Source organism: Schistocerca gregaria, chromosome 1 (genome assembly GCF_023897955.1).
Source record: "Schistocerca gregaria isolate iqSchGreg1 chromosome 1, iqSchGreg1.2, whole genome shotgun sequence".
NCBI lineage: Eukaryota > Metazoa > Arthropoda > Insecta > Orthoptera > Acrididae > Schistocerca > Schistocerca gregaria.
The window spans coordinates 967,861,717-967,888,884 of NC_064920.1; the positions used below are offsets into that span (position 1 = coordinate 967,861,717).

At 36.2% G+C, this 27,168-nt stretch overlaps 1 protein-coding gene across 1 annotated transcript in view; it reads right to left on the reverse strand.

Annotated features, from left to right (window-relative positions):
* Window positions 1-1,616: 1,616 nt before the first annotated feature.
* The window catches only part of LOC126282429 (uncharacterized), a 183,904-nt gene continuing 158,352 nt past the window's right edge, over window positions 1,617-27,168 (reverse strand). The window contains exons 8-9 of the mRNA XM_049982118.1: window positions 20,861-21,010; window positions 1,617-1,845 (exon numbers count right to left, since the gene is read on the reverse strand). Coding sequence (XP_049838075.1) covers window positions 1,662-1,845; window positions 20,861-21,010 — 334 coding nt within the window. The 3' untranslated portion in view covers window positions 1,617-1,661. The remainder of the gene's footprint in view (window positions 1,846-20,860; window positions 21,011-27,168) is intronic.

A 27,168-nucleotide genomic window follows, 5' to 3' on the forward strand; every position in this document is an offset into this window, starting at 1 on the left:
TTATTCAGATGGAAGCAACACACTTCTGTTTTACTCACACTGGGTTGGAGTCTCCAGATTTTGAAGTAATTATCTAATGCAGACAGATCATTGGCTAGAATCTCTTCTGTTGTCTTCATTTCCTGATGTTTTACAGCTAGAGCCAGGTCATCGGCATAGCACTATTTTCTGGAGCAAGTGTCAGGTAGATCAGATACATATAGATTGAACAGTGAGGGTGACAGAACTGATCCTTGAGGCAATCCGTTGTTCAGCTTCCTCTCCTTACTTATGTTCTTTCCAGTGATTACCTGGAACTTCCGATCACTTAGCATGCTGTTAATCAGTCGAGCCATTGTTCTGCAGGATATGATGCGGAGAAATTTGTAGATAAAGCCTTCCCTCCACACAGAGTCGAAGGCGGCAGTTAGATCAACAAATACCACAGATGTTTTCTGCTTCATTTGGTATCCTGACTCTATGTAGAATGTGAGAGACAATACTAATCCGATGAGACCAATGACCTCGCTGTTTGGTCTCTTTCCCCAGATCAACCCAATCCCAACCAGAATGAACAAAACAGACATCTGCATGATACCACTGACATAACAAATATACTGTTACATGCATGCACGTGCATTAACATAGAGAGAGAGAGAGAGAGAGAGAGAGAGAGAGAGAGAGAGAGAGAGAGAGAGAGAGAGACTATCACAAACCATATTGTTTAAAATTGTTTTGTTGTACATTCACAGAGAGAGATGTAAAGGAAAAAATGTTAAATATTTGTGCATATATGGGTTTTACCGACAGCTGTTATTGACAGTATACAATACAGTTGACTCAGATCCAATTCAGCCTGTACCTGATGCATTATCTCCACACTGGAAACACATTTATGATTAAATTGTAAACTGGTTTATTCAGTAAAACACCCATTCATTTACATAATTTTATTCCAGATAGTCTTAACATGTATAACTTATAGTGAGACACAGATGCCCACAAGATAGGATTCTTATCAGTAACACTACGTGATGAAAACTTAATATGTTATTGGCACAATTTTTTTCAAATTATTTCATACATGAGTCTTTAAAAAGAAACTTTGTCTTCTCTACTGTGACAAAGGTTCTTGCAGTCTCTGTTGACCTGAGCCACTGGTATTTGCAGTTGGTGTGGAATTCAATTTAACCAGTGGGCAACAGTCACTGGACAATCCATTAGTGAGTCTTTCTGCTGACCTGCAGGCTGATCCTCTGTCAGCGGCAGCTGCTGGCCCAGCCTGCTAATCTCATGCTGACCCCATGGTTTGCTGGCTCTGTCCCACTGCATCTGCTCTGGCCTGTTGTCTTCGTGCCCTGGCCTGTTCAAGGTGTGCTGTCCCTTCTGCTCCACCACTGCCTCTGCTTCTGCTGCTGCCATTGCATACACCTTTGCTGCTGGTGCTGCCTCTGCCATGTCCTGCCATCCCTGCCCTAGCGTACTGACACATTGCCGCAGGCCAGTCCTAATTTCCTTACACTTCTGGCCATTTGTAGAGTCCTGGAGTTACTGACTTGACACATTATCCAAGCCTATTCAGCTCTTCTATACCACCTGGTAGAAGTTGTAAATGAAGAAAATCTGGTGAGCAGAATATCAGATGAGCTGGTGGAGCAAATCTTCCATTATCTTTCATCACCCTACATAAAATGAACATTAGGTTGACCACGAACATCTTCTTGAGTCCGTTCTGGAAGTATGAGTGTTGGATCATGTTTCAGTTGAATATTGGGATTCTTAGCTAGAGTCTCATTTCTAGCCTTTGTTGCGGCTTCTTCAACAGCTTTGACATGCAGGTCGTCATTTTTACTGAACAGTGGACACCTTTAAGAGAGAATAAAGAAGAAAATAAATCAGTAACTGGAAACATCAGAGCATATTTGCTGACAACAAACTTTAACCTTTAACACACATTATACAATAGAACAAGGATTGACAATGTTTAAAAATTACTACAATTAGAAAACATCATGAATTCAAATATAATCACTCTCATGCTTTTTACAATAATAAAATTTCCTCACATGCACAGTTCTTGTTCCTATTATACACTGTTCATGTGAAACAATGCTATCTCTAGAAGTAGAGTTTGTTACACAAATAATACAATAATTTGGCAACAATGCACTACTTTACCCTTAATTTGCCACAATAATACACTATACATGTTTCTGCAATACTTAACTTCTGAGTCAATCGTGGCTCTTCAATTGTGATCAGTATCCTTTTCTTAATATTTTTCACACAGTTAACACAATATTAGACGAAAGCTAATTATAAAAAAAATGCAATAAGCAAGTTCATTATAAAATTACAAACATCATTTCTACCATGTCACACACCACATGCTTAAGTCAATGAACAATGGTTTTATTGGAATAAGTTAGTATCAGCAACCAGTGCTTGATCTGTGGCTGTACACACCAGAAAAGTAAGTTTTAAGATGCCTAAAAAACAACATGAGCAATAAATGACTTTTGCAGGGCGTGGCCTGCCATGTTATGGTAAATGCTTGTTATGAGGTCTGACGTGTAGTTGGTCAGCCTGGCCAGTAAATCTTTGCTTGACGATTACCATTGCCTGCCAAATGTGTCTTCATCACATTTTCTATATTTTACAGATATATTTGTGTATGGCCGGCTAGAATGGGGTTTTATTGGCATCATAGTAATATGTGTTCCATTATTCCCCATTCGGTAAGTTGAATGGATGGACCGAGTTCCGTGCCGATAGGAGCACACGTGGAGTGGCTGTGCATCTTGGTGTTCATGTCTGCCCCCCCCCCCCCCCTCCCCCCGTCCTGTGCCCCCTCGGTTTGTTTTCTGACTTGGCCTTGCTTAATTTCAAGTACCCATGCAGGTTTTCATAGTCAGTCCGTACTACGTTCATAAATGAGTGTATAGCTGGTGAGAGCCTTTTATAGCATGTTAGTACTTTTTTAGCATTTACGATACCTAAGACTGCAGTGCCCAGGCAGGTAAAGTCCAGCATATAGGTTTTAGTCACTCGTCACATTGTATCCAAGTCATGTTATGAACAGCTTACTATGTGTACATTCCTGACTTCCATATATGAATAAGGGTAAATTATAATATGTAGTTCTGTATGGTGCTAATACGGATAATGCCTTTTTTACTCTGTAATTTTACTGTGTACTTTATAGTATGTATAGTCTGTTTATAGCATGTATAGTATGTACAGTAAGTGTATGTGATATAGTCTGTTTATAGCATGTATAATATGTACAGTAAGTGTCTGTGAAAGTGTTCTTTGCATGGGTATTTGATTAGCAGTAACAGTAAAGTTGTACTGTAGTAGTAATGAGTGGTTATACCATAGGACTGTGTGTGCACTGCTTGGACAGCACTATCTAGTGGTAGGTTGTGAACCACTAGAATCGCAGCAGGTAAACCGGCACAGAATAGGGCAGTGTGATGCCAACCATTGTTAGTCAAGCAGCGGTCATGTACCAAATAGCTTTATCTTGTTACTTCGGTTTTACATATCTGGTGTAAAAGAATGAACATGAGAGCAGTTGTTTTTTATTTTTTTGTGACAATGATTTTATATCAGCTTGTCTGCCTCACGTATTGTTATATCCAAATGGTTCATAAATGTTGAGCTACATTCAGGTATGTGGTACTGTACTGATAGTAATGTATATAGTGTAACTCATGTAAGCCCTCCCTTAAACCTGTCAAGTTATATCTTCACAGATCCGATGATGGTACCTTTAGTGTGTTGAAACCAGTTATCCAGTAAACAGTATTTAAGCGAACTTGGCTTTTGAATTATTTCTGCAACAGAGTGATCGCCCCACTACGCACTGTATGTTCACCGTAAAGATAATGGAATGTAGTCAAACTGAGTCAGGCAATCCTGAAGGAAGTAGAATAAAAATGCCTATTTGGGCAGCAAAATTATTTCAGCCATTTTCAGCTGAGAAGATGTAAAACATAGACTTGCAACAGCAAGAAAAGCATTACTGAGAAAGAGAAATTTTTTAACATGTAATACAAATTTATATGTTAGAAAATCATTTCTGTAGATATTTTGTCTTGAGTGCATCCTTGTATGAAAATGAAACTTGGGAAACAGATAGTTTAGACAGAAGAAAATAAACTTTTGAAATGTGGTGATCAGAAGACTGTTGAAGATTAGATGTGTAGATCACATAACTAATTATGAGGTACTGAATCAAACCAGGGAGAAATATATATTCATGGTGAAACTTGACTAAAAGAAGGGGCTGGTTGATAGGACAGGTCCTGAGGGAACTGTGCAGCAAGCAGATTCAATTGGATGGAGGGTATAGAAAGTATGCAGAGATTAAGAGGCTTGCACAAGATATACTAGCATGGAGAGCTGCACCATTCATCTTTGGACTGAAGCAAACAACACTGGTACCACTGATATAGGTTTATATTTCTGTACGTTGACCCTGTTACCTCTTACAGATCAGAATGACCACCACTTTATTCCCAAATGTGTTGCACAGTTCATCATTGCACTAAGATGTTGTCCCTGGTGGGTGCATTTTTCTGCATATTCAATATGTGCACCTAGTGTTGTAATTTAATATTCTATCCTCAGCCATCCAGATTAACTGTGCTTTGTTGCACTTGCTTTTGATCTGAAGATGACCTGTTCCATCTCATATCAGTAATGACAATAATAAATATAGTGATCCAGAGGTGTTTTCTTTCATTACAGTATCTAATGGGTACCCAATTAGGTCAGTAAGAAATTCCTATATCAAGTGAATTAAATCAGTTTTAAACTGAGCACTCATTTATTTCTACATTTGTCATTTCTGCATTTCTCATTTCTGATTTTGTGTTATGATTAATACTAAAACTGTGCTGAGAGCTCCGTCAGTAGTGTAATTTCAAAAGACAGAGTTTAGGCATATGCTTGGCTAAGAGGGAAAAGTGTTCATTTGCAGATCAGATATTCAGAACACTCTCTTTGCTAGCATTTATCCGGTCATTAGAGTTCTGCTCATTTCATGATTTGTCAAACATATTTTATTTTAAATTTTGCCCAGATGCCCTTCATGTCACCAGTCAGCCTGAGGGAGGGAAGATGTGTGCAGTAATGATTGGGGACCAACCCAGTATTTGCGTAAATGAGTACGGAAAATTGTTATATGGGCAGATCAGATATTCAGAACATCACACACAAATTACCACATTAATAAAGCCTTGTATATTCATAATGGATGGTATCAAAAACATAATTTATCTCATCAATTTGGTACAAAATGTGTTGTCCACCAGGGTAGCTTAACGTTAAAAATTCATGTAGTTTTTCCTGAATACGGCAATATGAAAATTTCTTGATGTAAGAGTGATACTCTGTTTTATGCACGAAAATAGTTTTCTTTTATTGATGCAATCACTCTTTACATCATTGTACATGATGTCCACTGTTTTTCCAGAGACTGGATTCCACCCTAATACGTGATTCAGCTAAATACCCATTCAACACTGCCATAGCCTCATCATTGGACTCTATACTATTCTAGCCATGTATCTCTTTAAGGTATAGGTTAACATGTCAATATGTCTACAAAGGATCTAGCTGGAGATGGTAGCAGTGAAAGAAAGAAGCTGCGTAAGGGGAACAGTACTCAGGAGGTTATGTGCACTCCACCACCATATTATTGCCCGTTTAAACAGTATTAGAGTAGCAAGAGCCATCTGGCACATGGGATTACTCCACTCCTATTAGTGTCAAGGCATTGTGTCAGTAAGATCTTTGTAATTCAGATCATGATTGTAATGCAGCCAAGTATACCTTATCGATTGCACAAAATATTTCTCCAATATTTTAATTGCATCATTCAGCATGAATATAACATTTTTCTTTCACTTACATCAAATGACTTTGATGGTTTATAATTTTATCTAAAAATTTGCTTGCCCATTTTTAGAAAGGAAAGTATGAATTATTAATGTTTGGAATCTTTCCTTGTTTCTTTTATTAAGGAAGGCAAGTTCTGCTCTGCAAGTAACTTCATGAAATAGAATATGTCTTCATGAAAGCCAATTAATCATTTCTGCTTTTGGAGTGTAAAGGGACGGTGATGGCATAACTTAATGTTACAATAACATAAATTATCAATCAATAACTAGTAATTTGTACCTCAGCAACTTCTTTACTTATTTCAAAGTTCAGATCATTGTGATAGTTATGTGATATCACCCCACACTGCAATATTAAAAGTGTGAATCATATGAACAAAAATGCACATTATACAGAATCAGTGCAAAGCTACTCTACACACTTAAGTGCTCATGCTATATCATTTGGGATATACTCAAATCCCACAACTTACCTATTGCAAAAGCTCTTTTGTTGACAGGCGCATTACACTCAACACCATAATATTCAAGACAGATCGTCCTAACCTTTGCCCAGGATAATCAACAAGAAGAACCCATTAAGCACTCCAAAAAGAAGTGATCATAGCTGTTTGGGTGTGTGTCATTGGCAACTGACTTTGCCTTTTTCATGCAGGTTTTGACTTATTACATTTATTTTATGATTTAATAAAGTCAAGTAATTAACGTATTTCAAAAGATGTTTGTGATAAGCATCGATATAAACTGCACATGACAAGGAACAAATGGAGAGGCAATGATTACAAAGCTGCATTCATCACAATATTTGAAAAAAGAATGGTACTTATTTTCACTCTTCTGTGTAACCTTCTCAAAGTTTCTTATATTAAATTGCTCATTGTCTGTCTTAAGTATGATCTTGCTTTGCAAGGAGTAATCCAAGTTCTGCAATCTTCTTCTTCTTCTTCTTCCTCCTCCTTATCTTCCTGAAATGTTTCTGCTTATGGAGGTTGTTCAACCAGCCTCTTCCAAGATGGCGCCGATAGAAGAGTGTTGTAACACATCTCAGTCCTCAAAAAAGGTTAAATTAAATAGTTCATCATGTAGGGAATGTTCGAAACACGTCATAAAAGGCATCTTTTGTGTGAAGTGTAACTACTGGTATCACGAAAAATGCGAGAAAGTGACATTGAAGCGCTGAAAGCGGAAATTTTAGTATTGAAACAAGAAAATTCTGAACTGGTTATAGAAAGACAATCCTGCGTGTGTAGAAATCAACCCATTACAACCCATTACTGAACAAAGTGGCAAACATCCACATATGTGTAATACTGCGAATAATACCACAGAGAACTCTGTCAGTGAAACAAGTGATAAGTATAAATGGAAAACAGTTTCATATAATAATGACACACGTAAAAGTGCAACGAACAAAGAAGATGACAAAAACAATTTTCTGTTAATAGGTGATTCTATATTAAAAAATGTTTTTGTGCCGGACTGCAAGGTCAATGTACGACCTGGAATCCGATCGCATCAACTCAACAAATATTTTAAGAATGTATTGTCCACGAAAAAAAAAACACGGGCGAAACTGGTAACAAAACTTTAAGTACCAACGATTACAGAGGTGTCTTAATCCACGTGGGCACAAACTCCATCCGCAGTAATAGTGAGGAATAAATCGTGAATGAAACACGGAATCTGATTAGGTCGGCAAAAACTGTATACCCAACATCCAGGCTGGTAATTAGTGGAATTATTCATCAAAGATCGGTAAGTGATACTTACATCAACAGGATAAATACTGGCATTAGAGAACAGTGCAACAGACTCGGTGCAGTATTCATTGACCCAAACAAATTCTTAAACTGCAAGTGTCTGGGAAAAGACGGCCTGCACTTGAATAGATTAGGCTCTGTGAACCTTAGTAAAAATGTTCATAGATGTGTGTAAAGTCCTAAGAAGCAAGGGAAACTAATTCATTCTGATAGGGCTGACAAAGAAAAAATTCAAACTAAAAATAAAAAGTTTAGGTACCAAACAAAAGATGCATGTGAAATAACTAAAAGCAAAAATGATCTATTGATGCATTGGAATATATATGGCTTAGGGGCAGAACTACCAAATCGTAAATTTTCAAAAATCGACGAACTAAAAATTCTGCTTTCAGAGTCGTAAATATTAAAATAATCTGCCTAAATGAACACTGGTTAACAGAAGATAGTATAAAAGTACGAAATAGCATTAATAATTTTAAGGTAGCTGCTAGCTTTTGTAGAATAAGCAAATCTCGTGGAGGCTCCTGCATTCTTGTCAATTCTTCCGTAAGTTATACAGTAAGAGATAGTTTTAATTATTTAAATGAAGAGAGCGTGTTTGAAAGTTACTCTGTACAACTAAGTGATCTGAATACACTGGTTATAGCAATCTATAGAATTCCTGGTTGTGCGGTAACAAAAGTGTTTTTAGCCAAATTCAAATGCCTCCTGGAAAAACTCCAGAAAGTAAGAAAGAAAAAAGTTGTTATAGCAGCAGACTTCAACTTAAATGTCTTAGTTGAAAGCAATGATTCCACAAAATTTCGTGACTTAATTCAGAAATCTGGTTTCAAGCTAAATTTTTCTGAAGGCACTAGGGAAAACAGCAGATCAGTGATCTGCATGGATAATATTATTACTAACTACAAATTTGACAGTGGAAATAAGAACAAATACTGCTTAGACTTGGGTATTTCAGATCACTCAGCTCTGTTTATTGAGCTCCCAAAGGAAAAAAACATAAAGCCTCCAGAAGTGTGTATAAAAAGGCATCTCGGTAAAAGTAAAATGGATTTATTCCGCAGTAAATAAAGTATAATAAGCTGGCCTGCAGACTACAATAGTTCAAGCTCAGTAAACTATGACAAATTCTTAAATTGTTTCTTAGAGGTATTTAATGAATCATTTCCTCATAGATATAAGCAAAAGAAAGTTAATGGTAAACTCAAATGGATTACAACAGGAATAAAAATCTCTAGTGCCAGAAAGAGAGAACTCCACAATGAGTTAAAATCAAACAGAAATCCAGATTTGGTAATTTATGTCAAACAGTATAAAGCTGTATTTAGGAAAGTTGTAGCGGCAGCTAAAAAAATGGCAAATAATAAATTCATACGAGAACACAGAAATAAGACAAAAGCAGTGTGGTCAGTTGTTCAGTCCGAACTAGGAGCCAAAGTAAAAACTCATGAGATTTTGAAAATTAGACATGAAAATGAAATTATAGTAAACCCTGTTCAGATGTCAAGTTGTTTCAATGAATTATTCCTAAATGTAGTAAGATCGGATGTGGATATGACATTCTATCAGGGCATCACAAATTTGGAAAACAGCCAGAACACATCTTTTAAACAATTTGAAAAAATCAACCAAAGGGATGTGGAAAAGGAAATATTGTCTCTAAAAAACAAAACCTCACATGGGTGGAATGAAATAACAACATCTGTAATCAAGTATGTGTACGATATTATTTCCCAACCACTGTCAACTATTATAAATCAATCTTTTGAACAGGGATGCTTTCCAGAGGTATTGAAATATGGTGAGATCAAACTTCTATTCAAGAAAGGATCGACTGAAGATATGGGGAATTACCGCCCTATCTCTCTCTTGCCAGTCTTCTCTAAAGTGTTTGAAAAGATTGCAGCAAAACAAATTAATAACTTTCCTACTGTAAATGAAATAATTTTTTTTAAAAAAGTTCGGATTCCAACAGGGTAAAAGCACTGTGAATGCTATAAATGAGTTTATCCAAAAAATATGCTCCATGTTAGATAAAGGTAGAAAGGTCACAGGTATATTCTTTGATCTGACTAAAGCTTTTGATTCAGTGAACCATGCATTACTCCTCCACAAATTACAGATGTATGGAATCAGAGACACTGCTTTAAAATGGTTTTGCTCTTACCTGTCAGGTAGGAAACAAAGAGTAATTTTAACTTCAAATGGAACCAATTATTCATCAGACTGGAAAACAGTTCCCCAAGGAGTCTCACAAGGTTCGATATTGGGTCCCTATCTGTTTCTATTTTACGTAAATGACCTACCACTTGCTATTGATGTTCATTCAGTCTTATTTGCTGATGATATGTCAGTTATAATTGAAAATGAGGTATCTGAAAATATTACAGAAAAAGCCAGAAATACTTAGAAAAACTTGAATCTTGGTTCTATCAAAATGGATTAAAACTAAATGTAACTAAAACCAAAATGATGCAATTTGAAGCTAAATCAGTAGAAAGGTGAGAAATAAAGATAACTTGCAATGGTCAGGATATCACAGAAGCAAACCACGTGACGGTCTTAGGCCTAAATCTTGTCAAAAATTTAAATTGGAAGGTACACATAGATTACTTAGCAAATAAACTGAACAACTTAGCATTTGCAATGTGTATTTTGTCAGGTGCCACAAACATGGATACCAGAAAGATAGTTTATCACTGATACTTTGAGTCGGTTATTCGTTATGGCAATAATCTTCTGGGGAAATTCAGCAGTTGTCACTAGTCTCCTAGTATTACAAAAGAAAGTAATTAGGCAAAAAAAAAAAAAAAAATGTAATCCTGGCGACCACTGTTAAAAAATTTACAAATACTATCTATCCCCTCACTTTACTTATATGAGATGGTGGTGTTTCTATATAGAAATCAACGTACACTAGACACTTTCTGTTTTGACCACAACTACAGCACTCGCCACAGAGATAACTTCAAACTTCCAACACATCATTTAAAACTTTATGTCCAAACACCAGAGTATATGGGGTTAAAAATTTTCAATAAAATAAAAGGCAGTAATATATTTAAAATGGAAATGGGTTCACTGAAAAGATTGCTCTTTACTCTTCTGGTGGAAAAGTGTTATTATTCTGTCAATGAATTCATTGAGGACAGCTTCACAATCTGAACACAGGGATTGTATTACACTTATTATTTTATGCACATGTAACTTAGAAATGTAAAATATAATGTAAACTTTTGTATTTCTCTTAAAAAAGTGAAAAAAGTTTCTTTTGTAAACCTTGACATGTCTCCTGTACATCAAATCAAATGATTTGAAAATTGTATGTAATGAGATGAATAAACCACATATCACATGTTTCTCTTTTCTCCCAGAGTCTACCATTCAGCATTTCTCCCACTACTCTTCATATCACATAATTCACCTGTTCTCTCCATCTTATTTGTTGACTTCCAATGGGTCTTTGTTCACATTCTGTACACTGTAGGGTTCATCTTGGAAGTCTATTTTGTGCCATTCTTTTGACATATTCTAACATAGCCATCATCTAATTAATTAATTAAACTTCACAACACTTATTGAGTAACTTGGTAACAAGGTGGTACCAATTTAAATAAACTTTAAAAGACTTTTATAATGGAAATCTCCACCATGTTCCAAAAACTGTACATTAGGGTGCTTAATCCATTTTCAGATAGTCCTGAGAAGTCAATATGTGAGGATCTCGTATTTCAAATTAAAGTCAGTTCCAGAAAATCTTCGTTTTGACTGTCAAACATTTTACAAAACAGCATTGTTACACAGACCTTCCATCACAGAACAACAACACAACCTGCATTTCTTTTTTTTTTTTAACATGCAGCACTGCTTATACACTTTCTTGACAATACATGCTCTTTTGGTCTCACTGTTTACAAAATAGATTTACTGAATTATAATTAGAAAGTTTCATTACAAAATACGCTGATCAGTCAAAACATTATGACCCTCTGCTTAATAGCTTGTTAGTCATCTTTAGTGATGCAGATAGGTTCCATAGGACTTCATCAGGCAGATATGGTCAATGAGACATCAACTTGAGTTCACTATGACACTCCTCAAACCACTGTAGCATGGTTCAAGCTCAGAGACATGGACAATTATATTGTCGAATGATGACATCTCTGTCAGGGAAGACATCAAGCATGAAGGGATGCAGGTGGTTCGCAGCTTTCGACATGTCTTTGAATATTACCAAGCAATTGCAGGAGAATGTCACCCATGGCATAATACTAGTCCCACCAGCCTACGACCATGGCGCACTGAATGTTTCAAGCTGCTGTTCGCCTCAATGATGTCATTTGTGGAGACGATCATTGACCTAGTGTAATTACACCTTCTAGAATTTTGCAATGTAAATGGATGACCTCTTTGAGATTCTGACAAAACAATGTTTCTGTATAAAACGTGAAGCTTGTAATCTTATTCCCCAGTCTTTTAAATTCTTCAGTTTATGTTAGCAAAAAAAGTTATACAGTAATTAATAAGAAACCTGTATTTTGTGTCAAGTATTGTTAATCACATTTCATCACTTTAATTTTATCTCAAACTCTAAAACCAATACTTGAAACTATATCTATTATAAATTAATGTTGGTTTACTTCAAAAGTGTTTTGACACTGATAAAAAAATGTTCAAATGTGTGTGAAATCTTATGGGACCTAACTGTTGTCATCAGTTCCTAAGCTTACACACTACTTGACATAAATTATCCTAAGGACAAACACACACTCATGCCCAATGGAGGACTCGAACCTCTGCCGGGACCAGCCGCACAGTCCATGACTGCAGCGCCTTAGACCGCTTGGCTAATCCCATGTGGCTGACACTGATAAGCCAAAGAATTATGACCACAGTCCACCCTAACATTGGAGGCTGCCTGGTAGTGTTGTGGGCATGTGGCACAGTAACAAAAGTATGTAAGTGGAGCAGACACAGATGGGGAATCACCCTAGCAAAAATATAAAGTTACGGGCTGAAAATAGAGAATACCATTGAGATAAACAACTTTGACAAAGAACAGATAATTATTACACAGTGCCTGAGGATTAGTATCTCAAAAATGGCGCAGCTGGTTTAATGTACATGTGCCATGGTCATTACCATCTATGGAAAGAGGTAGGAGAACAATGAAAGTACTACTAGGTGCTACATGGTTGGATGTTCACAACTCTACATGGAATGTGTGGTTCAGAGGCTTGTCTGTCCTGCAAAGTAGGATAGATGGTGATTTGTGGCATATCAGTCAAAAGAGCACCATACTGGTGCACGGACAAGTGCTTCGGAGCACACTGTTCATCATACATTGTCAAACATAGAGCTCCACAGCAGACCACCCCTATATGTTCATGTTTACCACTGACATTGTCATTTATAATTGCAGTGGGCATGGGACCATTGAGATTTCGACTGTCAATCAATGGAAATGTGTCAGCTCTTCAGGATAATTGCAGTGGGCATGGGACCATTGAGATTTCGACTGTCAATCAATGGAAATGTGTCAGCTCTTCAGGTGAGTCACATTTCTGCTACACTAGGTCAAAGACTACAAGCTTCACATTTTATACAGAAACATTGTTTTGTCAGAATCTCAAAGAGGTCATCCATTTACATTGCAAAATTCTAGAAGGTGTAATTACAAAATTAGTTGCACGCATTCTGAGTTTGGCATCTTGACTAACACATTTCCCTAAGGCCCTACTTGAGTTTAATTACATCTGATGTTGTGAAACATTTAAAGTTCTTAATTTGTCTTTACACGAAGTAATCAAATTTTAGTGATTAATTTGCTAATTATTTCAAAGTTGGAATTTGATTCTTATGTTATCATGACATCTTCAATTTTTGTTTCAACAGTTACATAATTAGTTGTTCCATAACTTTCATCAAATAGCTGATTCTGAAATAATGTGATACTGGTAATTACAGATTCTGTTAATTACTTTTAATCTGAAGGCCTGTAAGTTCAGTAGTTATACTGAGATGTATTGTATTGTTTCATACCTTATCCTGTTCCTTCTCTTCTTACCCAGGATAGCTCATAGAATCCTGTTCGTTGTATTCTGCTTAGTTCTTTCTTTATCCAAGGCCAATATTCTGAAGTGTAGGTCAAAACTGGCAAATAATACGACTTGTGCATGATAATTTTTGCTTTCACAGGTATTTCCCAATTTCTAATTTTGCTTGATACACAATAAAAAAAGTTCTTGACAATTTTCCAGGCCCCCTATTCTCTCTGAAATTTCATCCTTGATGTTTTCTTTCTAGGTTAACTTATCATACTTCCTGGATACCTGAAAGCAACTACATCCTTAATAATTACCAGTACTGTGGGACACCTAGTCTTCAAAACCCTGATTTGTAATTAAGTCTACTGCTGCTGTTGCAGTTGACTTTCTTCCAAAAGCTGTGCTGCATATAATAATAAATAATAAAACAACTTAATAGCTGATCTTTTACAACGGATGCCATCACCTTAGCAAGCACTGGTATTTTAGATATAGCCCTGTAGCTTGACAACTGAAGTGGATTACCTTTCCTGTAAACAGAGGCATTTATGTACTACTACTGTCACTGGTAGAGTAATTTCACAGATTACAGTTTTAATGTAGTGCAGGACGTGCTGTAAAAAACAGAGTTCCCTGAGTGTTTGTAATCTTTTACTATTTTTATTTGCATTTGGATACAGTCTCTTCCACATTACCATGCTGCATTTGTTTCCAAATTTCACATCAACTGCAGAATTTGCTCCACAGTCAGGAATTTCAACTACTGAGCTTCCCACAAGGTTTATAAAATAGCCATTAAATTTACCTGGACTGCAAGAATTAAAGCAAGAAGTGAGCTTTTCCCTATGTTCACTGATCAGATTCCACATTGCCTTGCAATGATTGTGACCTTCTTCAACAAACCAGGAATTGCTTTCTTTCTTTGATTTCTCTACTTATTTTCTGTACATCCTTAATGCAAATATTTTTAGTGGCTTTGACTTCATCATTTAGTAGCTGTACATTGCATTTTATTTTAGCTAATCTAGCACTACACCAGCTCTATACTTTGACAATATTCTGTTTGTATTTTGATTTAGCAACTGGGCATTGCTTGGGTTTTTGTGGAAATTTTTTATAAATTTGGTTTTAATGGCCTGCAACATGACACTGAATGTACCATTTGGAACCAATTCTTCAGACATCTGATGCCAATCTGTAGAAGACACTGGAGTTTTGTATTCATGTAAACTTTTCTTTGTAATAATTCTATTTCCAAGGACATAAATCTGAATGCCAGTTGGGAATTTGCTGTGTGCTTACTGAGTTTGTCCATAGCTTCATGATTACTGCACTATGATCTGCAAGCATAGAGTCAACCACACTTACTTTGTATTCCCAGCTATTTAGGTTTCTGGTAATTGTATCAAGACAGACATCTCCTCTTGTTGGTAACTTGCTACAAAGAGTCCATAGCTGCTTACCAAGTTCATAAAAGCTGTCTATTTGTCATGCAGACAGCTTTCCAGTTTGCTGATGTTCTCAAAATTGTCATGTGAAGTAAAGTACACAGAAATAATAATTAAGTTAACATCTGGTGGCCCCCAAGCAATCAGTTCTAGATCCAAGTCCACACAGAAATCATTTATGTCAATTTTGTTTGCATTAAGATATTTCTGAAATCAAGGTAGAGGATAAAACTATTGTAAATCCTGTTCAAATTTCTGAATTCTTTATAAATGTAAACAAATCTAATGTCAATGTAGCAGAGTATCCAGACATGGTAAATTTATTCAACGGTGAGCAACTTGATGGTGAATTTTTCAGTACATTTACAAAAACTACGGGAAAAGATATAGAAAATGTGATGCTCTCACTAAAAAGTAAAACATCAGGAAGTTGGGATGGGATACTAACAAAAGTGTTAAAAGCAGCCTCTAAAGTAACTGTGCAGCCACTAACTACAATAGTTAACCAGTCCCTTCAAGAAGGTTATTTTCCAGGCACACTGAAGTATGCAGTAGTTAAGGCACTATTCAGAAAAAGCACAGAAGAACACATGGGAAACTATCATCCAGTCTCTCTTCTTCAATCATTGTCAAAAATATTTGAGACGAGTCATCATACAAATTCAAAATTCCATAGAAAAATTTTAAATAATCTCAAAAAAATCAGTATGGATTTCAAACAGGCAAAACCACAATATCTGCTATAAATAATTTTTGTTGATAAAATTAGCTTGTCTCTAGAAAACTCACTGCATGACACAGGAATTTTTTGTGACCTATCACAATAGTGTGAATCACTCCTTGCTACTCTGTAAACTGGAAATGTATGGAATTACGGGCATGGTATTAGAATGGATTAAGTCCTATCTAACCAACCAAAGACAAAGAGTGGTTATATCAGTGAGAGGAACTTATACTTCAAAATGGAAAACCGTTTCAAATGGAAAACCCCAAGGTTCTGTCGAAGGTCCCACTCTTTTTTTTGTTTTACATAAATGATCTGTCACTTAATACTGAGCATCACTCAATTTTATTTACAGATGACACATCTTTAATCATTGAAAGTAACATTACAGATCAAATTCCACAAACTGTATTAAATACTTTAGAGAACTTAAATACCTGGTTTGATTTAAACGGGTCAAAATTAAACATGGAAAAGTCTCAGTTAATGCAATTTAAAACAAAACAAGCAAAATTAAATGCTATTCAGGTAAGTAACAGAAACAAGGATTTGCAGGAAGCTAGCTGTGTGAAATTCCTAGGAATGCAACTAGATAAAAATATATCATGTGGGTCACACATACATTGCCTTGCAAATAAAGTAAATAGCCTAGCATATACAGTGAGAATATTGTACAATGCTACCAGTATGGGGATAAGAAAAGTAGTCTATCAGAGCTACTTTGAGCCAGTAATAAGGTGTGGAATTGTATTTTGGGGTAACTCAAACCGTATGTGTCAAATACTAAAACTTCAGAAAACCATCATTAGAAATATACACAATGTAGGGTGAAGAAAATCATGTCGCCGACTCCTAAAAAATCTGAGAATACTAAGTGTTCCCTCACTATACATATATGAGCTGATTATCTTTGTACACAGTAACTCTGATTTATTTGCAGGAAATCATTTTCAACATGATTGCAACACCAGAAACCAAAACAATTTTATGCTGCCTACCTGCCGTTTAAAACTTTACACTCAAACTCCACATTATATGGGTATGAAAATTTATAACAAAGTGAAAGGAAGAGAATTGCTCAGCATAAATTTAGAAATACTGAAAAAATCCTTATATGAGAAACTAGTCCAGAAATGTTACTCTTCAGAAGAAGAATTCATAAATGACAACCTGAAAATTTCAGCAGGAGAGACAAGCACTTAGGACTGTTAATCTTAAAAGTTTGTTACTTTTGAAGAAAAATTCTTAATTTCTTAATTAATTAATTATTCAGTACTGTATATTATATTACTCGTATTACAAGGAAAACTGTAAACCAGTTTTTGTGTTTTGATGAGTCTCCTGTACTTTTAAGTCAATGGTTTGAAATTGTATTTTATGAGACAATAAACTTCTACGACGACTACTACTACTACTACTAATCTCACTATTTATATACACAGATGCAACACCATGAGTAAAAGTTTCTCTACACTACACATTCACTATTTCCAGATATTCTATATATCTGCAGTATTCTGTTTCTGGTAGGTGGTGGTGGTGGTGGTTAGTGTTTAACGTCCCGTCGACAATGAGGTCATTAGAGACGGAGCGCAAGCTCGGGGTAGGGAAGGATTGGGAAGGAAATTGGCCATGCCCTTTCAAGGGAACCATCCCGGCATTTGCCTGAAACTATTTAGGGAAATCACGGAAAACCTAAATCAGGATGGCTGGAGACGGGATTGAACCATCGTCCTCCCGAATGTGAGTCCAGTGTGCTAACCACTGCGCCACCTCGCTCGGTTTTCTGGTAGGACTAGCCAGTGTCCACATATACAGAAAGCATTAAGTCTCACTTCCTCATCAAACAATGATAATGTATCAAGTTTTTTTTTTCATAAGGCACTGCACATTTGCACTGGTTGCATTTTTTTAGTGGTGATATTTCCTTTTCAACTGGAATATTCTTGGTCTTGGGTGAGTTTATCTCACTGCAGCACTGTCTGAACATCCTCCAGAATAAAAAATGTTTTACCACATTGTCCTTGAGCCATATATACTTGTCCATTATTTTATCTTTTAAGTCAAAAGCAACACCAATTTTAAAGCTATTATTTAAACCTTTCATTTCCACTTTTTGAACTGTAGAACTGTAGTGACTTGGGAAAGCAATTTGTAAGAAGTTAGCTACAGTGTCAATTGTGGTGCCACCCTTAGACTGCTAAGGTGGAACCAGGATCTTTTTTCGTCATACAGCATTCCATTTTCATTGCCAATACCTATTGTGACTTTACTTCTGTTTTTTAGTACTGACATTTTCAAATGTTAGCATCGTAGGCATCAAAGTAGAACTATAATGCTCACCAGCTTCCCCATTTTGTAGCACAGTCTTGTACGACAGTTTATTTTCGTTTGCTATTTCTGCAGATACTCCAATATATGTGCTGCATCGGACTTGTATAAAAGCAAAGCACCTTTCATTCTCCTGGTTAAAGAGGATTTTTCCTTCGCAATACAGATACTTTCTCCTTTGCAAAGAAATCAATAGGAAAAATTTCTTTAGCATGCTATAGAAAACAGGCCAAAATACACTTTCCCTCTTTTGGTACAAGGACAGCAGCGCTCACCCAATGTTTTGTTTCTGGTATTAAGTGATGGACCTACAGGTGCAAATGTGTGCACAGAACCAGTTGGTGGTTATAAAACAGTCCAAATAAAACTGTTTTCAAATTAGCTTGTAGTCAGCATTCAACAACCATAATGCTCAACTTACAAAAAGCTTTCTCACAGTAATTCACAGAATTGTTATTTATTTTTATTTTCCTAAACGTCAGCTATTTTGTATGCAACTATCATAGGTTTTCAGACACCACAATGGGGACTTTTGCAAGATTTCATTTGGGTGGAAGCTTTGGGAAGTCCTTCACTTATATTGTATTCAAGAAAAGTACAGCCCCTTCTCAATTCAGATATATGCCAACCAAATGTTGAACATGAAGATAGGCAGCCTTTATAAGCCTTCTCCAAATTTTAATGTGGTTATAAACCACTTAAAACAATGCATTTTATGTGGACACAGTACTCCATCTTATCAATTCAAAGGTAAGGTCAGTATGAACAAAACAGTTCTGTTGATGATTTAACAGTTGATATACATTATTGCACAAAGTGTGCCTACACAACAAAATGAACATTCTATTGATATCAGTCACATTTCCCTGCCAAGGATTTTTCACCCTACTCTCGTACAATGTTCTATCTCCCACACAGCAAGAAGTAGTTCATTATTTGGTACCAGCAGAGCTGCCTGCTCATAGCACTCCAAACTGACCTACAGTAAAATACATTAAACTCAGAGCTGTTGCTCGAGTTATAATTGGCCAGTTCAATTAATATCATAGTGTTACATAAACAATTTACATGATTATTACTAGAGCAGATACACTAGTACATTGCAGCAGTTGTTTTACTGCATCATTGGGCATCTACAATTGAGCAAATGATGGAAACAGAAGCAACATATACATCTATACTGCAAACCACTGTGAAGTATGCTGAAAATGATACTTTCCATTGTAACACTTATTTATTCAGCCTTTTTCCAATTTCATTCCTTTATGGAGAACATACCTTTTCTGTGGAATTTCTATGGGAGTGATACATAAGGAATTTTAGTCTATTCCAGGATTCATTACTTGAAGTTGGCTTTTGAAATTTACTAAGCAGGCTTTCACAGGATAGTTTGTAGTATATTCCAGCATTTTACAGTTCAGTTTGTTTGGAAAATCTATGATGCCCCCACATGGGCCAAACAAACCTGTGATTGTTTGTGGTGCCCTTTGTAAATGTTCACTATTCCCAGCAGTACTATTGGTATCAGCCTCACACAATGTAAACCATCTCCCTTGTAGACAGATATTAGATTTCCATAGTATTCTACCAATTAATCAAGGTCTGCCATTTGCTTTACCTACAACTGTGCCTATGTGAGTTTTTTATCTCGACAAATTGTCACACACAACAATGTAGGAAAAGAGAGGTTGTTAGCTACTGTAAAGAAGACACGTAAAGTTACAGACAGACACTATAGAAAGACACTTTTAATTGTGCCTGTCTGCAACTTGACGAGTCTTCTCTATGATAAATAGCAATCTGTCTTTTCCTACATTGTTGATATTCCTATCTGAAGTTTCCATTGTTTAATTGTTACAGGTGGATATTTGGAAGAGTTAACTGATTACAACTGTGCCATATATACTGTAGTCATATGATACTAATTTGTTTTGTAAAGTAATTTCTGAAGATTTAAATAAAATTGCCAATCTGAAACTTTATTAGTATCTGACTGAATGTCTATGTAGCTTTTTCCACACAGTGCATCATTACAGATAACTGTATCATCTGCAGAAGGTCTGAGGTTACTATTAATATTGTGTGCAAGGTCATAAATATCTGGCATCAAAGATCCCAACACATTTCCCTCAGGTACATCTGAAGTTACTTCTACATCTGTTGATGACTCCCCATCCATGGTAATATGCAACATCCTCCCAACTGAGAAATCTTCAATCCAGTCACAAAGTTTGCTTGGTATCTCATATAATCACACTGAGGCAAATGCTTTTAGGAAGGCTGGCTTAACATGATTGATGTGTTTGGAATTCATACTGATTTACATGGAAGAGACCATTCTGTTCAAGACACCTAATTACATTTGTGATCAGAATATGTTCTAACAAATGTTTTGCAACAAATTGATGTCAAGGATATTGGACATTAGTTAATACCTCTAAAAGTGTGAGCACAGATACCATTAGGAAGGCAGAAAATAGATACACTTAGGAAGGACTGGAGTGTAGGAATTGCAGAGTACCTGCCAGACAGATAATTGCCTGATGAATTTACGGAACAAGTGCCAAAAATAATTTATAAATAAGTCTGAGGCATTTGATAAACTATCCAGATAATTTTTCCCTTTTATGATAACAAATTCAACATTACATAATATACTTACTTATGATAATTTGTACCACCTTCTTCATTAAAATGATCATAACCATTTACAGGTTTACGACAAATGTAGCACATTAGAGCCCCACAGGTGCATGTCATTTTATTGCAACCATCAATTTTGATAAATTTTTTTCCACATCTCCAACATGTTCTGTAAAAGAATATGTTGACAACAAATGAAAAGTCCAGAATGGAATAACAACAACACGGAAAGGATAGGTTGACAGTCAGCACATATGGGAGGTGTTGAGTCACAGACAGTTACAATGAAAAAAAGTGGCCACATGTGTGTGAGTTGTGCCTGTGTGAATGTGTGTGTTTCTTCTTCTGCAGACTGTCTGGAAGCTGAATATTTCCTAGCATTCTTTTTCATTGTTCCTGTCTGCTACTTGACACCTCCTCTTGTGGTGAGTCTTTCCATGCTGTCGTTTTAAAAACAAATATATTTTGATTTCTTAGGACTCAAATTTTGCCTCTGTTCTAGTACTAGTTCTTGTCAATAATGATACTCATGTTCAAGAAATTGCAGAGCATTAAACATAAACAAACGTAAAATATATCTGTCAGTAAAATATATAAAAACACATCATGAGTTGCACTAGATGGAAGTTACCAAGTAACTTGACGACCTAAAACAGCAATGAAAGGTGATGTGGAGTTAAAACATTTGATATGAGGTTAGAAGAAAACAAGTTGCGAGCATGCAAATATCATGAAGTACAAACATAATAAGATACTAGGTCTTTAATTGATCAGTTCCTAAAACTGCAATTGTGCAAAAAGTAGGCACTCCTTAATGGTGTACAGTGCTTGATCGAAGTAATATTTATTATGTCCAAAGTGATAAGCAACTTTCAAAAGGCAATCTTTGAAGATTTACTGTTTTGTACAGAATTGTCAAAAATCGACACAACTTGTAAATAAAATATACAATTTTTAAGTCTAATTTTATGAGTTATATGTTTCAAAAAATGTGGTGCTACAGAAGAATGATGAAGATTAGGTGGGTAGATCAGATAACTAATGAGGAGGTATTGAATAGAATTGGGGAGAAGAGTAGTTTGTGGCACAACTTGACAAGAAGAAGGGACCAGTTGGTAGGACATGTTCTGAGGCATCAGGGGATCACAAATTTAGCATTGGCGGGCAACGTGGAGGATAAAAATCATAGAGGGAGACCAAGAGATGAATACACTAAGCAGATTCAGAGGGATGTAGGTTGTAGTAGGTACTGGGAGATGAAGAAGCTTGCACAGGATAGTGTAGCTTGGAGAGCTGCATCAAATCAGTCTCAGGACTTAAGACCACAACAACAACACGTTTCAAAAAATTGTAATATGAATCACTCCATAATAGTTTAATCAAATATTCAAAATAAGCCCCACCTCATTGTCAAGGATTATGCTAAAATTGTGCATAATCAGTCTAGAATATGAATGGAAAAAAATTAGGTCAGTATCTTTCTTGACTGAATGTAGTGCCGACCCACTGACACGTTCACATTGGTTGGTAGGACATGTTCTAAGGCATCAGGGGATCACAAATTTAGCATTGGAAGGCAGCGTGGAGGGTAAAAATCGTAGAGGGAGTCCAAGAGATGAATACATTAAGGTGATTCAGAAGGATGTAGGTTGCAGTAAGTACTCGGAGATGAAGAAGCTTGCACAAGATACAGTAGCATGGAGAGCTGCATCAAATCAGTGTCAGGACTTAAGACCACAACAACAACAACGTTTAAAAAATTGTAATTTGAATCACTCCTCGACAGTTTAATCAAATATTCAAAATAAGCCCCACCTCATTGTCAAGGATTTTGCTAAAATTTTGCATAACCAGTCTAGAATATGAATGAAAAAAAAAAAAAAAAATTAGGTCAGTATCTTTCTTGACTGTATGTAGTGCCAACCCACTGACACATTCACTTTAAGGGAGTCATCAGACCTATTAAAATGAATGTTTAAAGAAATGACTCCTATATGCAAAATCAACAAAACTGCTGTGATAGATAAACAGTTTTCTTGCAAGTGAGGACTAAAAATGGAGAATACATCTAACAGCACTTAGTGCATCCAGTGTCACTGTCTTGTACCCTGGACTCTACAATTGCCAAATCAAATGGTTTGTCACTTTCTACATTTTCCATCATTCCTTAGTTGTTTCTATATTCTTTGAGATGTAGTCCATCTATGCAATCAAATGAAAGGTTGTTTGTTCTGTGGCATGACTTTTTGGAGTACAAGCCTTGTAAGATTAAGTTACTATTCGGTTCTACTATGTTTTGTGATCTTATTCATGCATATGTGATGTCCTGGAGTTGTACTTAGTTGGCCTACATACACCAGGATGTCCAATGTTAACACATTTCAATTGAAACTTCACTTTTACTGTATTTTGGTTTGTATTTTTACTGTATATCATGTTGCCAAGTGTTACTGTGTGTTTTTCATTAATGTTCTGTTTGTGTTGTGGTGTCTGTGCACTATATCATCAAACATATCTGGACATCCTTGTGTTATGCAGGACTGACCACTAAAAGTAACAACAGGTGGACCTGCAAGTGTAAAAAGAGGTAGGAATTGTTGTGTTGTCAGCAGAGAACCAGTAATAGCAGTATGGGTCAGTCTGGAGAGTCAGTGACTCCGAATGTGGACTAATCAATGGTCGACTAAGCAACAAATTCATTTGGAACATTTCCACCCTTCTAAAACTGTGTAAGTAGACTGTTTGTGACATGTTTGTGGACTACAAATACAAAGGAACATATTTAAACCAAGACCAGGCAGACAGGTACTGTCAACCACTAAGGAGTGTAGCTGTAAAAACTTGCATGAAATCAGCAGAAGGCATCACTCTGAAGTTCCAATGTGCAAAGGCAATCCAGGTAGCGCACTGACTATGTTTAGAAGTTAGAAAAAATGGGGTACAATGGCTCATCATAAGCCACACATTTATTGAAGTCTAGGCAAAGTGACACTTGAGATGAGATAAAGAGTGATGCCACTTGATAGTGGATAACACGAAATGGGTAATTTTGTGTGATGAATCACACTATAACCTTTACACTGTGATGGAAATTTAAGTTTGGCAACTGCCTGGAAAACATTGTCTGCTTTCACATGTACTGCTAACAGCATAGTATGGTTAGGTTGTAACCCTTTTACTTCAATTAGAAAAACACAGAATGCAGAAGTATATGAACCTATTTTACAGCACTGTCTATTGCATACAGTAGGAAAAAATTTGGAGACAATGATTGTTTTTATCAGTATGACAATGCATTGTGTTATAAAACAGCATATGTGAGGCAATGGTTAGTGAACAGTAACAAAAGTCCTGAACTGAAACCAATGGATCACCTTTGGGGTTGAGTTAGAATGCCAGCTTTTCTCCAGTCTCCAACTTTCAACACCTGTAACTTCTCTCATTTCTGCTCTCAAGGAAGCATGGCCTGCCATTCCTCCATAGACATTCAAATATCTCATTGCAAGTGTTTTCAGCAGAGTTCAAGCTATCATAAAAGTGAAGGGTGGGCACACCCCAAAATAATGCCAACTAATAGGTGTCCAGACTATTTGATCAGGTAATGTATGTAGTTTGATATCAGGTATGTATGACCTCTGAACTCCATCCAAACAGGCCTTGGATGAACCAACAGTACTGGCCGACTGCCTTATGTTCCACAGCCCATAGGTATCACTGGATGGGGATATGGAGAGGTATGTGGTTATGTGGTCAGCACACTGCTCTCCCATCCATTGTGAGGTTTATCAGACTGGAGTCGCTACTTCTCAATCGAACATCTCCTCAATTTGTCTCACAAGGACTGAATGCACCCCACTTGCCGACAGTGCTAGGCAGTCCAGATGGTCACTTATCCAAGTGTTAGCCAAGCTACAGAACTTAACTTTGGCGATCTGATGAGAAACGACACTACCACTGCAGCAAGGCCGTTGCCATCAGTTATGTATGTGCATGTGTTATTGCGTGCGGTTGGGCTGACTGTGGGGAAAAGGGGAGTTTTCAGTGTAGAGGATGCAAATATTGTCAAGTGTTTATGGTGGAAGATTAACTTTTTATTTCGCCTGGTCATATTCTACACCTCTGTTTGTTATTGGGTATCATTTCCTTTTGTTGATCATTGTCATGAATTTTCCTGTTCTTTGCATCTGTCTGTACTAAAGTGCTGTACTGGTCCTCAGGAAATGAGAAAAAATTAATGGTTGACATGAAATATTTAAGTAATAAAACGAATTGTTATTCTGTGTACAAAAGGTTGCTTAAAAATATTAATTATCTCACTGTGATGTAAATAAAAACCAGTATTGATTTTTCATGGTAATCTATGTTTTCCATGAAAACACTGAGAACAATGAAAATTGTTAAAAGAAATAGCTTTTCATAATTATTTACTCTGATCTGAATCTTCCTATGAGAAAGATGTGGAGAGAGACGTACATATCTTGTAACATATTTCTGGTAAATATATGTTGTTACTGATAGGCAAATGGTTAAAATGGCTCTGAGCACTATGTGACTTACCTTCTGAGGTCATAAGTCCCCTAGAACTTAGAACTACTTAAGCCTAACTAACCTAAGGACATCACACACATCCATGCCCGATGCAGGATTTGAACCTGCGACCGTAGTGGTCGCGCGGTGCCAGACTGTAGCACCTACAACCGCTCAGTACCGATATGCAAATGACTTATTTCAGTAACGTTAGCATCCGTACATGTATGAAAAATTAATGGTACATTTTTCTCAGAGATAATAATGTGCAATAAAGCATGGATTGTAATTAGTATTGTTGGCTGCCATTGGCAAGACAGCAGATTCTTTTTCAAATTACCCCCATATTATGTGGTGTAAAGCAAAAAGGAGATGAGTTACAATTAATTTCTCAAATAACAGAATAAAGTCAAATAATTTCATTCATTTAGCAAAGAGTGGTATCAATATCAAGACAGATTTTTGTAGCTGTCTATTTTTTGTTCAAGTGATGAGATTTTCACAATTAAGAAAGAGCTCAGCTTTGAATTAATAATAAGTGTACCATACAAAAGGTGTTCGTCCCTATAAACCTACGAAAGTATAAATTATTAATCATGCAAAAAAAAACATTCCCATTACAACCCTGAGACATTTCTAAAAGTATAATCTAAGGTACTTCACAGCAAGGCGTTCCTAAATTATTTTACATTTATACAGATTTTCCAAAGTGATTCATCTATCAAGCACTTGAATGTAGAAAGCCTTCACAATATCAAGAATAAAAAAATACTTGCCCATGGAAAGAAGTTGTAGTGAATATGTTGTATGTAACCTCATGTGATCTTAAAGGTAATGAGTGTCTTTGGGGGCACGCAACAAGTGAAATTTTATTTGTGCATTTTCAAAATTTCTTCTTGTTGCTACACAGTTTGCAGTGCTGTGTGGGAAAGTTTCATCAAAGAGTAGGGATTAGTACAGGGAGTGTTTTTTTTTTTAATTTAAATTATTGTGCTTTTTTCAGTGTGTTGATATTTCTTGTGTATTGTATTTTTGTTTGCATATTGTGCATTGTGTACTCTCATATCCAACATGGGTAGGTCTAAGAGAAAAGAAATGTTAAGAGGGAGATAATGTGATAGAGTTCGAGGAAACTGATGACATATCAAAACAGAGAATAATAGCTCCGAATTCCAGACTTTGGAAACTGAGATAGGTAATCAGATCTCTGGTTCTAGTGTAAGAACACTGGAACAACAGACACACCAGATCAGATAACGATGCTACTAATACTGCACAAGCTGTAGCAACAGAAGAGGTGCTGTTACTTAAGGCGACAGAAAACAATTTCCTTTCTCTGTTGCTACAGAAGCTAGACTTGGGAGAGAGTATAAAGGAATAGGAATGAGAAGAAAGAGAAAGGACTAAGAAAAGGAACATGAAGAAAGGGAAAGAGTAAAGGAAATGGACTGAGAGGAAAGAGAAGGAATATGCAAATTCAAAAGACATAATAAGCCAACCATACAACTAATTAATATTCTCGACACTCATGATATTTATATCACGGATCACATACATGAGGAAACGGATAGCGTACCAATTGCAAATGAGAGAATTAGTTACTCAAAATAAGTATTTGCCTAGTAAAGTGAGTGATCTGGCCTTTCAAGTAAACGGATTAAAAGAAACTCACCAAACAATTGAAGAATTATTAGCACTGTGAATGATTTGTCCAGTAATCTAGACAAGAAAATAGAAACTGAAGTTACGTCTACACTGCAATGTTTGAACATTGCAGCAAATTGCATGAAAGATGACCTT